At 36.2% G+C, this 15,878-nt stretch overlaps 1 protein-coding gene across 3 annotated transcripts in view; it reads left to right on the top strand.

Moving 5' to 3' along the window:
* LOC110152877 (cytochrome P450 2C19-like) overlaps positions 1–15,878 on the top strand; it is a 53,533-nt gene that overhangs the window by 20,065 nt on the left and 17,590 nt on the right. For all 3 annotated transcript variants that reach the window (XR_011486470.1, XM_070464101.1, XM_070464102.1), the window contains 4 exons: positions 900–1,082; positions 9,238–9,379; positions 12,706–12,893; positions 15,436–15,577. Coding sequence is in view for 2 of the 3 variants with exons in the window: in XM_070464101.1 (XP_070320202.1) it covers positions 900–1,082; positions 9,238–9,379; positions 12,706–12,893; positions 15,436–15,577 (655 nt within the window). In the remaining variant the exon portion in view is untranslated. The remainder of the gene's footprint in view (positions 1–899; positions 1,083–9,237; positions 9,380–12,705; positions 12,894–15,435; positions 15,578–15,878) is intronic.

The following is a 15,878-nucleotide window of genomic DNA, read 5'->3' as shown; positions in this document are numbered from 1 at the left end:
TTCCTTTGAGTGAAAGAGTGCTGCCAGGGGACACTGGCTAGGTTAGGACTGTTTGATGCTTCAGTTGGCATCCTAACTGGCAAGGTAATTGCTTTGGGGATGGCAAAAAATGGGATGTTTTTTGGGTAGGAACCACAAACCAACATCACAGGTGTACTCTATACTGAGCTGACATGTTCTGCCTTCTGCCTAGAAGACAGTGGTGTGACCTTACAGAGGTCACTTAGGTGCTCTGGTGCTCAGTTACTTTAGCCAAAAAAATGTTGAGTTTCATGGTGTCTTTAGGACCCTTTCTGGAGAAGGAAATGACAACCCACTCCAGTCCTCTTGCCTGGAAAATCCCATGGACAGAGGAGCCTGGTGGGCTACAGTCCATGGGGTTGCAAAGAGTTGGACACGACTGAGTGACTTCACTTTCACTTTTTTCACTTAGGACCCTTTCAGTCCTATTAATAAAATACTTATTTTATGTTTGAATCTATGAGACAGAGGTAGAAACATCAGGACCAGTTCTGTGCTCCATATCAGGCTGTGCAAACTCTCTTAACCTCTGTTGTCATTTACAAAATGTGAGTCATTGTCTTTTGTGCCAACCCTTATTTCATGATTGTAGAGAAGAACTGATGTAAAAAACAGGCAGAATTGATGTAAAGATGTTTTCATACTGGAAACATGATATGTAGGTATAGGAAATGATTATTATTTTTGGTCCCTTACCAAAATTTTCTCCTTGAAATACTTCTATCAGCATAGAAAACTATGTATTTGTATAATAAAAATACTCCTCAACATTTAGAGACCATATTTATTTTAATATTTATACTACAGTTTCCAACCAGGACTTGGCATGTAAGTTTTAACTGTTTATTTATTTAATAAACCATAATTTTCTCTTCCAGCTCCTCAATATTTTCCCTGTGCTCCTTGATTTTTTCCCATGGAGTTATAGTTATAAAAAATTTATTACAAATACTGCTTATGTAAAAAATTATGTTTTGGAGAAAGCAAGGGAACACCAAGCATCCCTGGATATTAACAATCCTCGAGACTTTATTGATTGCTTCCTGATCAAGATGGAGCAGGTAATAGGTTAAAGACAGTTCAATTATTTGATTACTTGTGCATTTTATAGATCATTGAATCTTTTGTATTTACCAGGGATGTTTCAGTGGTCTGGCAAGCAATGCTGACAAGCATTTTAAGTACTTGTGTGCATGAATCTATGCTAAGCATTATGAAGATGTAATATTTAGTCATTAAATAAGTGAAATACCTTGATTTTGCTCTTTGGGTGCTAATAATCTACCCAAGGAGAAGCAGAATGGTGTCATAGGTGAATTGGAAACTGATAACAACTAGTTAAAAGTAACAAAATATCATGGTATCATATGATGATGAACATGATCATAGCACACACAGTGTAAAGGGAATAAAGAAGGATGACTAGCTCTAACTGGGCTTCCTGCTTGGCTGGTAGCTGCAAATAGATCAACATATTTGCATCAAAGGACAAGGGAGGGAATATGATATGGATGAATGATGTATGTATGATGCTGTTTACATAGGCATGTGATGGCAAGGAGTAGGTGTGTAGACAGACGAAGCCTTAATTGAGTGTAAAGTAAATGGATTAGCAAAGATATGGAGTTATATTAATATTATATGATTTTGAGCTTGAACCCTGCACTACGTGTTGGAAAGACCATTTTTCCCACATGAATTAGCTTGGCAACTTTGTCAGAAATCAACTGACTCATAATTTGAGCATTTGTGCAATCTGGCATCTGTTTCAGTAATCTAAATGTCAGTTTTTACATCAATGGCACATCATCTGGACATCTTAATTACTAGTTTAATAATTAGTTTTGAAGTTGAGTAGTGTGAGACCTCTAATTTTTTGTCATTTTATAAGATTGTTTTGGCTTTTCTGTGCCCCCTAAATTTAGGATAAACATGTCAATTTATGCAAAGACATCAGTGGTGATTTTCATAGAGATTGTGTGAAATCTGTCGACCAATTTATGGACTAATGTTATTTGAAAAATTAAGGTGAAATTCACATAAATTCAGTTCAGTTGCTCAGGCATGTCTGATTCTTTGTGTCCCTGTGGACTGTAGTACACCAGGCTTCCCTGTCCATCACCTACTCCCAGAGCCTATTCAAACTCATGTCCATTGAATGGGTGATGCCATTCAACCATCTCATCCTCTGTTGTCCCCTTCTCCTCCTGCCTTCAATTTTTCCCAGCATCAGGGTCTTTTCCAATGAGTCAGTTCTTTGCATCAAGTGGCCAAAGTATTGGAGCTTCAGCTTCAGCATCAGTCCTTCCAATGAATATTCAGGACTGATTTCCTTTAGGATGACTGGTTGGATCTCCTTGCAGTCCAAGGGACTCTTAAGAGTCTTCTCCAGCACTACAATTCAAAAACATCATTTCTTCAGCACTCAGTTTTCTTATGGTCCAACTCACATCTATACATGACTCCTGGAAAAACCATAGATTTGACTAGATAGACCTTTGCTGGCAAAGTAATGTCTGCTTTTTAATATGCTGTCTAGGTTGATCATAGCTTTTCTTCCAACGAGCAAGCGTCTTTTAATTTCATGGCTGCAGTCACCATCTGCAGTGATTTTGGAAACCAAGAAAATAAAGTATCTCACTGTTTCCATTGTTTCCCCATCTATCTGCCATGAAGTGATGGGACTGGATGCCATGATCTTTGTTTTTTGAGTGTTGAATTTTAAGCCAACTTTTTCACTCTCCTCTTTCACTTTCATCATGAGGCCCTTTAGTTCCTCTTCGCTTTCTGCCATAAGGGTTGGTGTCATCTGTGTATCTGAGGTTATTGGTATTTCTGCTGGCAGTCTTGATTCCAGCTTGTGCTTCATCCAGCCTGGCATTTCATGTGATGTACTCTGCATATAAGTTAAATAAGCAGGGTGACAATATACAGCCTTGATGTACTCCTTTCCCAATTTGGAACCAGTCTGTTGTTCCATGTCTGGTTCTAACTGTTGCTTCTTGACCTGTATACAGATTTCTCAAGAGGCAGGTCAGGTGGTCTGGTATTCCCATCTCTTTCAGAATTTTCCACAGTTTGCTGTGATCCACACAGTCAAAGGATTTGGCGTAGTCAGTAAAGCAGAAGTAGAGGTTTTTCTGTGATCCAATGGATTTTGGCAATTTGCTCTCTAGTTCCTCTGCCTTTTCTAAATCCAGCTTGAACATCTGGAAGTTCTTGGTTCATGTACTGTTGAAGCCTAGCTTGGAGAATTTTGAGCATTACTTTGCTAGTGTGTGAGATGAGTGCAACTGTGTGGTAGTTTGAACATTCTTTGGCATTGCCTTTCTTTGGGATTGGAATGAAAACTGATCTTTTCCAGTCCTGTGGCCACTGCTGAGTTTCCCAAATTTGCTGGCATATTGAGTGCAGCACTGTAAAAGCATCATCTTTTAAAACATGAAATAGATCAGCTGAAATTCCATCACCTCCACTAGCTTTGTTTGTAGTGATGCTTCCCAAGGCTTGCCTCACTTTGGAGTTCATGATGTCTGGCTCGAGGTGAGTGATCGCACCATCATGGTTGTCTGGGTCATTAAGATCTTTTCTGTATAGTTCTTCTGTGCATCTTGCAACCCTTTCTTAATATCTTTTGCATGCCATACAATTAATAGTGTACATTTTGGTTGTATTTCGTGCATTCACAATGTTGTGTGATCACTAGTTCTTGTTTCAAAACTTTCTCATCACTGTACAGAAGCATATGATGTGTATTAAATGATTGCTGTCCATTCCCTCCACCCCATCATGTGTCAACTTAATCTGATTTATGTCTATGATTTGCCTTTTATGGATTCATTGTATAAAAGGAATCATAGTGTTGCCCCTTTTGTTTCTGATATATAGTGTTTTGGAGTATTTTCTAAGTTGTAATATGTATGATCACTTTGTTTTTTTCATTTATGGCTGAACAGTTTTCAATTGCATGTGTGTACTATAATTTTTTATGCATCCACAGATTGGTTAACATTTGTATTGTTTTTCTTTGGGTGTTCTGAAAGAGACTGCTACTAATATTTGTGTACAAATTTCTTCATGGGCACATTTTCCTTTTTGTTTGATATTTTCCTTGGAGTGGAATTGAGAAGACATATGATATTAATAATTTTATATCTAACATTTGAGAAATAGCCAGACTTTCCAACAGTGACTGCAGCATTTATATTCCTGCCAGCAATATACAATATACTCTATACATAGAGTATATTATTACTACTTTCCACATAACTGCCAATACTTACTTTCTAATTTTTAACACTATTAAAGCTTGCTTAGGTAATGTGAAGTTGTATCTGGGTGTGACTATATTTTGTGTTTCCTTAATGAACAGTGACGTTGAGTGTATTTTCTTGTTTGGAGAAATATCATCCAAGTCCTTTGCCTTTTTAAAACTGGGCACCTGTCATTGTTGTTGAGCTGTTTTTCCAACATATTGGTTGTCATTTCACGTCTTTCATTATGCTTTTGATACATAAACATTTTAATTTTATTGAAATATGATATATATTAGACAAATACATATGTACACACATTGTATATTTGTTACTTTGGTGTCAAATTTAAGAATTGGTTGCCATTTCTGAGTTTCTAAAGCTATACTACAATGTTTTCTTCTAAGTGTTTTATAGATTTAACTCTTGTAAAGTATTTTTCTGTTTTTTTTAGAATTTATTTTAATTGGAGGATAATTGCATTACAATATTGTGTTAGTTTCTGCCCCTACATAAACATAAATCAGCCATAGATATACATATGTCTCTGTCCTCTTCATCTTCCCTCCCACCCCATCTCACCCCATCCCACCCCTCCAGGTTGTCAGAGAGCACTGGGCACTGTGTTAATTTGTTACACATACATATTAGAGAGTGATTACCACACTAAGTGAAGTTTCTCAGTCGTGTCTGACTCTTTGCGACCCGTGGACTGTAGCCCACCAGGCTCCTCCATCCATGGGATTTCCTAGGCAAGGACACTGGAGTGGGTTGCCATTTCCTTCTTCAGGGGATCTTCCCAACCCAGGGATTGAACCTGGGTCTCCCACATTGTAGGCAGACGCTTTACCGTCTGAGCCACCAGGGTTACCACACTAGCATTGGGTTAAGTCCTCTATCTACTCACATAATTACTATTTCCTTTTTTTATGGTGAGGACATTTAACACTTTACTCTGTTAGCAACTTTCAAGTGTATAATACAGTATTGTTAGCTATAACCACCATAATGTACATTAGATCCCTCAAACGTATTCATCTCACACCTGGAGGTTTTTATCCTTTGACCAATTATCTCCCTATTTCTCCTGGTACCACCACCCCAACTCCTGATAGTTGCTATTCTGCTCTCTTTTTCTGTGAGTTTCTTTGAGTTAGACATTAAATATATATTTGTGTATCATATTTAAAATTTTCATCTATTTTGAGTTAAATTTTTTATATGGAGTGAGACAGGGTCCATTCAATGTCACTGTTCATTAAGGAAACAAACACAAACACAGGGTCATGTCCTGTGTTTTTCCTGCACCTAGTTGTTCCTGTACCATTTCACTGTCAGAGTAACTATCTCATAGTAACAACATAATTCTAATTCTTCCCTCCCATCCCTTGTAGCATGCTGTCATTCATTCCACCTGTATATAAGCATATATATATATTTATATATGAAGTATTCATAAGCATTACTCCATCAAATACATTGTTGTTATTTTGAACTTTTAGCTGTTAAATCAATTATGAATGAGGAAAAGAAAACTTTTTAATGTTTATGCATTCTTTTCTTTGTAATTCTTTATTTCTTTATGTAGATGTGGTTTTGATTGATATGATTTTCCTTCTCTCCAAAGAATTTCTTTTAACACTTCTAGCAAGGTAGTCATACAGGTAACAGATTACTTCTTTTTTTTTGGTCTGAGTAGTTCTTCATTTCTTTCCCTGTGGAAACATCATTTTGCAGGGTACACAGTCTTGGTTTGCGGTTTCTTTTCCTTAACGCTTTAAATATTTCACTCCATTGTCTTCATACTTGCAAGGTATGTGAGGGAAAGTCAGAATAATGCTCATCCTTTTTCCTCTTAAGTAAGGCACTTTTTACTTTTGGCTTTTTGAGAATTTTGAATTTACCTTTGACTTTTTGTAGTTTGAAAATGTATGCCTAGAGTAGGATTTGTTTTTGTTTTTTGGCAATATTTTAATCAGTGTTCTTTGAGTTTCTTAGATCTGTAGTTTGGTGTATGATACTAATTTGGGGGAAATTCTGATTCATTATTGTCTCAAATATTTTTTTCTACTTCTTTTTCTCTTACTTTTCCTTCTGGCATTCCCAATATGAGTATTTTACACATTTTGAACTTGTCCCATAGTCTTTAGATTTGCTTTTTCCTTTTTCTGTCTCTCTTTTTAAAGTCTCTTTCTCTTTGTTTTAGAGGTTTCTACTGTGATATCCCCAAGTTCACAGATTATTTCTTCACTGTGTCTAGTGTAATACTAAGCCTGTCTCCTACTATTATTATAGAACTCTTCATTTATCCTTTCAATTATTTGAATGTTTGCTTCATATATTTTGTGGCTCTGTTTGGTGCACATAGGTGTTGTTGTTATTGTTGTTGCTTATCAGTTAAGTCCTGTCCGACTCTTTTGTGACCCTACAGACTGTAGCCCATTATGCTTCTTTGTTCATAGGATGTCCCAAGTGAGAATACTGGAGTGGGTTGCCATTTTCTTCTACATGGAATCTTCCCAACCTAAGGATCAAACCCGCAGGCAGATTCTTTACTGCTGAGCCACTGGAGAAGCCCACATATAGGTGTATAATGTTATAGCTTCTTGAAGAATTCATCTTTGTTGATCCAGTAAAAAAACACTCCATTCTCATTTGTTCCATTTAATTTCTTTTTGCTTAAAATCTAACTTTTTTTTTTTTTTTTAACATTCCTGCTGTATTTGGTTACTCACAGCTTGCAAAATCTTTTTCTCTCTTTTTCATTCAACATATTTGTATCTTTCAGTCATAAGTGGGTTTCTTGTAGACAATATGCAGTTTTTAATTGAGTAAAATTGACATAAAATATATTAATTATAGATATACAACATAGTGATTCAATATATGTATATATCACAAGATGATTAGTATAATAAATGTAGTTACCATCCATTCACACATGGTTATAGGTTTTCTTTCTTGTAATAAGAACATGAGAACTTTTAGGATTTACTTTCTTAGAAACTTTCAGAGATACAATACAGTATTAACTATAGTCATCATGCTGTGTAGTAGTTACCCATGACTTATTTATTTTATAACTGGAATTTGTACCTTTTGAGTTCCTTTATTCATCTTGACCACTCCCCGTCTCTGGCAGCCAATGTGTTCTCTGAGATCAGATTTTTAAAATATTTCACATGTAAGTTTGATCATATGGTAGTTATCTTTCTGTATCTGATCTGTTTCATTTACTGTGATAACTTCAAGGGCCATCCTTCATGATATTAAAAGTGTTAGGATTTTCTTCTTTTGCATGCCTGAATTATATTCTATACATGTATGGATATATTATGGATGTATAATAGCTTATATATGTGTGTGTGTGTGTGTGTGTGTGTGTATACATACAGTTTAAAATTTTGTTCTTTAAATATCTGTCTTAAATTGTGAGTTTTAGTCAAAGTGACTAATCACTTTAATTAATATTGAAGAATTAGTTTAATATTAATGGCTTTATTTCTTTTCTGCCATTTTTTTGCTCTAATGCATTTTATGATTGCTGTTTCTCAATTTTTCCATTATAATCATATTTTTTGTTTGATCAATTTTGCAGGCACCTTTTTAATGCCCTCTTCAATTTTTTTGTGTTATTTTTTAATTGATTTCTTAGAATGGGGATTACTGTAAACATCCTAAATATATAGCAGTCCAGTATAAAGTGCTTCCACAGTAGCTTCAAATTGCATATGTTAACTCTGCTCCCAGTCAATGTCATCTCCCTCTATTTTGTTGATGTTATAAATTTCATCTTTATATCTTTCCTGCCTAGAAAAGGTATTTCTAATGATTTGTATTCAATTTTCTATTAGATAATATAGAAAAGAAGAGTTTTTATACTAGGATAAAATAATATTAGCTTTAGTATTTACCTACATTATTATTTTTAACAAAAATATTTATTTGTCAATCTGGGTTTGAATTATCATGGAATACCTTTCATTTTAACCTGAAAGATGATTCCCTTTAGCATTTCTTGTAGGGCCAGTCTTTTAAAAAAGAACCCCTTAAGTTTTATTTTGGGGATGTCTTCTATCATCTATTTTGTGGAGAGATAGTTGTGCCAGATATAGAATTTTTGGTTGACATTTTTACACTGAGGACTTAATATCTTTCCATTGACTTATGGTTTCCACAGTTTTTGGAGAAAAATGATATATTATGTTATTGTGGGTCCTTTGTACACTTCAGGGAGTGTGTACAAGGGAGTCACTTCTCCCTTGACACTTCAAACATTCTCGTTTTGGCTTTTGACAGTTTGATTAAAATGCACCTTGCTCTGGGTCTTTTTGACTTCAATATTCTTGGAGTTTTTTTAGCTTCTTTTATTCATACATTCATGTATTTCACCAAATTTTGGAAGTCTTCAGCCATTCTTTTTAAAAATATTTATTTTTTATTTCTTCTTTCTTTCTTTTCTGGGGCTCCCATTAAGTGGATATTGGTATACTTGTTTGAGTTCCAGTTGTGTCTTAGGCTCTGTTCATTTTTTTTCCTTCCTTTTTCTTCCTGATATTCCCAGGAAATTTCTGTTCTCCTGGCTTCATGTTTGATGGTTTTTTTTTTTGTTTGGGCTTCCTCCAGTCTGCTGTTGAAAAATTCTGATAATTTTTTTTTTTTTTAATTTCAGTTTTTGTACTTTTCATCTCCAAAGTTTCTCTTTGGTTCCTTTTTATAGTACTTTTTTCATTATTCCTCACTTGTATATATATATTGCTGATTTGCTTTAATTCTTGTATGCGGTTTTCTTCAGCTCTTTGAGCCAGTAAGACATGAATTTTAAACTTTTTATTGAGTAAAGCCAGTGTGTCTGGGGTTCATCAGGAATGATTTGTGTTGACTTGTTTTTTACTTGTTAATGGGCCATGTTTACCTGCTTTTGGTATGCTTTCTAATTTTTAAAAAATCAAATCATTCCTAGGAAAAACACAATCATCAATCAGAATATACATTTGAAAACCTGACAATCACTGTATCTGATTTGTTTGGAGCTGGGACAGAGACAACGAGCACCACACTGAGATATGGGCTCCTCCTCCTGCTGAAGCACCCAGAGGTCACAGGTATGATAACATGGTGGGCAGGGTGATTTCAGGAAAGATATTGGAAAGAGACTTGTTTCTCTTGTGGTGATTTAGTCTCTAAGTCATGTCCAACTCTTGAGACCCCATGGACTATAGCCTGCTGGGCTCCTCTGTCCATGGGATTTCCCAGACTAGAATACTGGAGTGGGTTGCCATTTCCTTCTCCAGGGAATCTTCCTGACCCAGGGATCGAGCCCAGGTCTCCTGCATTGCAGGCAATCTCTTGCATTTCAGGCAGATTCTTTAAGGGAAGAGCCACAAGGGAAGCCCTTAAATCTCTGTTTGAGCACCTTAATGTTTTTCAGATTTAGTGAAGGGAAAGTAATGGGACATCTTTACATAATATAGCAGGATGACAGGAGTGAAGACACTGTGAAAGGTAGGAAAATCAACGTAGCAGCATTTGGATTTCATGGGAGGTCACATGTAGTGGGCATAGCCAGCATGAGTTGGCCTGTGGTTGCATAATGGCTTTCTTATGGAAAGATCACTCTGGAGTTTCCTCATTCTGAAAATGCAGTGTTCTAAAGCCAGGGCACGGAAAATGGAAATTCTGCTTTTTGAAACATAAATGGAAATCCTGGAAATTTTGTGAGACTGCCTGATGAAAATTCAGTGTTGTGAGTCCTTTAAAAAGTTATATTCACAGGGAATTGGTTTAAGATGTGCATATAAAGGAATTTTATTAGTCAAGAAGTTTATTTCTGGGAAAATATTTCTTACCAAAATAAGAATTTGATAGTGGTGGGGGTTGGGGTCAATAATTTTATCCTTTGCAAATAAGTTTTTGTTAGAAATTAACCTTTAAAGGTTAACAGTTGTGAACAGCAGTTTAGAAATACACATGATCTTCTGTTGTGTTAGGGTTTCAGTAAAATGACCATAGCCTAACAGGCCAGAGTTAGCTTTTTAAACCTGGAGAGGCAGCCAACACATCTTAAACAAATTTTTGAAACACAGAGCATATTGAGAGGTAACAGTGAAGTCAGATAGAGAATGAAGTTATGGTCTATATGTCAGAAGAGGAAGTTGTATAATAAGGAGAGTCATTTGTGTCCTTACCATCCTGTAAGTTTCAGTATTTATAAGTACCAAGAGTCAAAGAGGATGGAGGGAGAAATAGGCTGATAAAGGTAACTGTCCCAGTCACAACCCTTTGACAGCTCCTTTTATCAGATCATTCTTTCCCCAATAGGATGAGAGAAGCTTATTGCCTAGAGAAACTGAAACTAAGAGACTTTACACTCAGGACACTGGGCAGAGACAGGGGCAAAGAGTGAGGTCACGACTTGGAGGAAAGGCTAGGAAATGCTCTTCATGAATTCAGGGACTCTTAGCTCCTTTCTCCATCCTGCTTTCTGAATTTGAACAGCCAAAGAAAACTCCAGAGAGTGAGCACTCTGGAGAAAAGGCCTCCAAATTTTACCATGTAGATAGAAAATTCTCTTGACATGTCTAGCAGAGTGAATGAAATAAAAATTTCCACCCCAGGACACAGGTCATGAAATTTCTGAACACCAGAATAAAAGAAAAAAATCACAAAAAACTTTCAGAGATGTTGGTCCTTTATTGGACCGGAACCTGGTGGTCCGGAGTCGACGATGAGAGAGTGAAAGAAGGAAAGAGGCTAATATTCCCTGGGTTATGCAGCCGGCTTTCGCGCTCCAGGGAATCAGCCAGAAATAGAGAGAGAGAGAGAGAGAGAGAGAGAGAGAAGAGAGAGAGAGAGAGAGAGAGAGAGAGAGAGAAAGAAAGAAAGAAAGACAGACATGGGGACCCAAGCTCTGATGGAGCAAAGGTGTTTTAATCAACATGGTGTGGGCATATATACTGTCTTACAAGGTGGGGTGTGGACATATATACTGTCTTACAAGGTAGTTATTCTTAGCAAGGATAAAGATTAAAATTCCAGACTTACAAAACATAAGGGCAATCCCTGTTAAAGAGAGAGTTGTAAACAATCACTTTTTACCGAATGGTTCATAAGAAGGAAGAGGGTACTTATCACTGTATTGAGAAACTAATGAAGGAAATGCCTGGATTCCTCAGCCCCGGGAAAGGCGTGCTTCTTGTCTTAAGGAATTAATAAGGACCAGAGGATTCCTGACAGATCCAAAACAGCACACAGGAAGCTTCCTGTTAAATGCTTCCTGACACAGAGAGATGTAGCATGTCATAGATAAAGGATTAGAGTTCACTAAGGCATCAGAATTCAAGTCAACTATCAAACTTTCATGTTCAAATGCCTGAAATCATGTCAGAGGAAGTCATGGGCTTCAGGAATCTTGAGAACTCTTGAAGCAGAAAAAGTGTCAGGGCTGTTGCTAGATAGCAGGCCTGGAAAATATCCACTTCTAAATGGATCAGGTGGATAAAGCAGGTATGAAGGGAGATGTCAAGAACAAAAGACAAAAGGTGATGGATTGTTTGTGGCTTCTGAATAATAGGGAAATTTTTATTAGGAGTTTGAAACATCTACCTCAGTATTTGGAAATAATCCTAAATCAGGGTACAGAGTTTTATGAATTGACTAAAGAAACATAGTAAGGTCCAAGAAGGTACCAAAAGGAAGCATAATCATAGTTTTCTTACGAGTGAGCATTGTTTATTTAGTCAGAATGATTTTAAAATGAGTGTTCTAAGTGCTAAAAATTATGGTTTAAATATATTGGAAGTGGAGTAAGGGGATTTGTATGTGTATTTTGTATGAGGTGGGGATAGAGATGTAAATTCTCAGCTCTCGTACCAGAAAATCAGATATTGTTTAAAAATCTGTACATAAAAAATAGAAACAGAGTCATTGATTAGAAATAGGACAAAAATTTCAGAAGAAACCACTAGAATGTTAGAAGTGACAGCATTTGGCAATTGGAGGACAAGGAGAGTAGCACTACATATTGCATACACAGAATACACAAATATACTAAAAAACATATGATTTACCTTTTCAATCCACATATTGTTTTGATATAAAATTAATAGATTCCTGTTTTTCTCCTCCAGCAACTTTAGTTTCTTGATCTTGTGTTGTGTTTTTATTTTCAAACATTTCATCATTTCTGCTTGTATTACTGTGTATGCTAACATAGAAGTCTCTTTAGCTGTATCTTAAGTCTAGCTTGTCAGAGACTTACATGTATTTGTATTATGGCAATTCTCTCTCCATGTCGAGGTGCATTTCTGAGCATATAACTTAAGTGTATAATGTTGTTGGGATACCTTCATAAAGCATCATGTATCCCTGAATTGCTGTGCAAATGTGGTGTGCAATTTTTCCTTCTTCAGTCTTACTTATCTCTTATCAGCTAAGATCCAGGAAGAGATCGACCGTGTGATTGGCAGACACCGGAGCCCCTGCATGCAGGACAGGACCCGCATGCCCTACATGGATGCTGTGGTGCATGAGATCCAGAGATACATTGACCTGGCTCCCACAAGCGTACCTCATGCTGTGAACTGTGATGTTAAATTCAGAAACTACCTCATCCCCAAGGTAACATTGGTTTCTCTTATACTGACCTCGGTGGTACTGAAGTTCCCATTTTAGACAGTTTGTGTGCCATCCTCTATGAAAGCAAGATGAAAGAAGTGTAAGTAATCATTTGTGTGCAGGCTTGATGAATTGTGTGTTTTTTCCAGTTTAGTCCGTAAAGCTTTATAACAGATTTATAACAGCTAGCAGTGTAAGACTTCCAAATTTTCTATTTCTTTTATTTGGTTTGACAAAAGTTAACTGTTTACATTTCCAAATGAATGTTGGTATCAATTTGTCAATTTACCAAAACACTGCAGGGATTTTTGTCAGGGTGATATGAGGTCAATTTGGAAAGATATAACTCCACGGCATGTTGAATCATTGCATTAATTAATATGATATATGGTCCAGTTTTGAAAGGCTTACTTTAATTTTCTCAGTAATTTTTTCCTGTACAATGGCTTACGTATCTTTTCTTTTTTTCCCTTTGGTGCTTATTGTTTTAAAATGCCTTTTCCATTCTATTATCTGGATTGAAAATATAATTGATTTATCATTTTAATAACTTTATATGAAGCAATCTTGCCAAATTTAAAACCAGTGTTTAAAACTTCCCTCTAGATTAATCGCAATTTCTCTATACATTGTCATGCTGTCTGGGCTGATAACTTTCTTTTAGCCTTGTTTTCATTTCTGATCTCAATAGAATGGTGGTTAACATTTCACTATTGATGATGATATTTTATGTAAATTTTGCTACGTACTTTTTAAATAATCAGAGTAGGAAACATGTTCTCATTTTTAATGCTATTTTTAGTCATGAACATGTATATAATTTTTTCATATTGATATCTGTACTTATTGGTATGGTTGAATACATTGACCTCACTTTTCCCACTGAATATGCATATTATAAGTATATATATGCAGTTGGATTTCATTTGCTATATTCTGTTCAGGACTTTACTGATTATGGTATAAGAGATTTTTGGTTTACAACTTTTCTTCCTCAACACTTTTTCATTGGATTTCTGTTTTAAAGGTCATGCTGGCATGATAAAATTAGGTGAGAAATGTTTCATAGTGTGGGTGTATATTTATTGTTTTCCTCACTTCTACCTTTGGCCACTTAGTGTGTCTTTGAAATGTCTAGTTACTTTTGGTTAAATACCAATTTTTATAAATGAAAAAATGCAGAGTTCAGGTGTTATTTATTTTATTACAGAAAGGGTCCATCCCTCTCCTCTTTGGCAGATGGAATGATGTAACTTCTCCCATTTTGAGTATTTTGAGTAAAATTTGAACATTGACAGAGACTAATATTAACTTTAGGTGTCAGCTTTCCTCTTTGAGGTTCTTCAAACTTTGGAATATTGAGACAGATTTTTGTCTTAGCAGATTTCTCATGCTCTCTAACACAGAATATCTGTATATATTCAGACTTTCTAATTGGTGTGCTGAAAACTTCTCATCCACTTGAAGCCAAGACATATTATTATTAAAATTATAAAATAATATAACTAAAATTTATATTTTGCTGGGGAAAGAAAGCAATGAGATTCTTAAGGTACAAGTACGTGCCAGTCCTTGGAGAAGACAGAATTGATGATTTTACTAGATTATGAGACTTGTCTCAGTGATTGCAGTTTTGATACAAGGGTTAGTACTTCAAGTCCTGAGAGAAGACTTTTCTTTTGTGACACTGGGGTCTAAGGTAATAATTGATCAAGCTTGTTTCTACTCTTATTTCTAAGTATGTGGGAAACACTGTACTAGAATGGAGTGGCCCATCGCTCACATCCACTGTATTAGGAAATGACCATTATATTTTCATACATCTATTACCAAGCATATACTGGGGATGACCATCCCCTTCTGCATAGCCCTTCCAGTGTAGAAACATAAATATTGAGTTTTATTCTTGTTTAGTCACTAAGTCATGTCCAACTCTTTGTGACCCCATGGACTGTAGCACAGCAAATTTTACAGTCCTTTCTGTGTTTCAAATCTAGGATTAATCTGTCATGAAGCCTGCCCTATATTTTTAAATAAAGACAAACAATCTGCATGTCAATGGTAAACAATAACATTTGTTACTGTGCTTACATTGTTATCGTAGAAGAGGTTATTTTGTATTAGATCAAATGCCTGTTTACAAAAGCCATACAAACAGATAGTTTGAAATATTTCAAGCACAATAGAGACTTCCACATTAAGCCATAATCCACATATGAGATGAGTAAAAATTGAAATAATAAAGCAGCTGGTGGGGGCAGATACCATGTCCTTAATGTGGTGATTAGCAGAATGGATTCATAAGTTCTAGGACCCACGTACTGAGTATTTCAGATGATGCCAGTGTTCATTTTGGCAGCATCACCGCCACTAGTCTTAAACTTATCCTTGTTTATTACTGTTCTGTCTGACTCAAAATGACACTGACCTTTCGAGCCAAAATTAATCATCTATTGATCCTAAGATTGGACTAAAGGATTTTCAGCAGTTCTTCTAGCTCTGTGAGTTCTTCATAGTTTAGTTTATCTTCATCTGTTCTTTCCAGGGCACAGATATATTAACATCACTGACTTCTGTGCTACATGATGACAAAGAATTTCCCAACCCAGAGGTATTTGACCCTGGCCACTTCCTGGATGAGAATGGCAACTTTAGGAAGAGCGACTATTTCATGGCTTTCTCAGCAGGTAACACAAATTTAGTTTTTTCATTGTTCCGGTAGACAAGTTTCCTTGTGGCTCAGTGGGTAAATAATCCACCTGCAATGTAGGAGACCAGGGTTCAATCCCTGGGTTGGGAAGATCCCCTGGAGAAGGGAAAGGCTACCCACTCCAGTATTCTGGCCTAGAGAATTCCATGGACAGTCCATGGGGTTGCAAAGAGTCAGACACTACTGAGTGACTTTCACTTTCAGTGGACAAGGTGCCTTTGGGCATCCTTTGGAACTTCCATAGTGCCCACTCTGGGCCTGGCCAAAATGTTCATTTT

The sequence above is a fragment of the Odocoileus virginianus genome, unplaced genomic scaffold, assembly GCF_023699985.2.
Source record: "Odocoileus virginianus isolate 20LAN1187 ecotype Illinois unplaced genomic scaffold, Ovbor_1.2 Unplaced_Contig_15, whole genome shotgun sequence".
NCBI classification, from domain to species: Eukaryota; Metazoa; Chordata; class Mammalia; order Artiodactyla; family Cervidae; genus Odocoileus; species Odocoileus virginianus.
The sequence above is the reverse complement of the archived record's forward strand: the minus strand, read 5'-3'. Positions and strand labels throughout refer to the sequence as shown.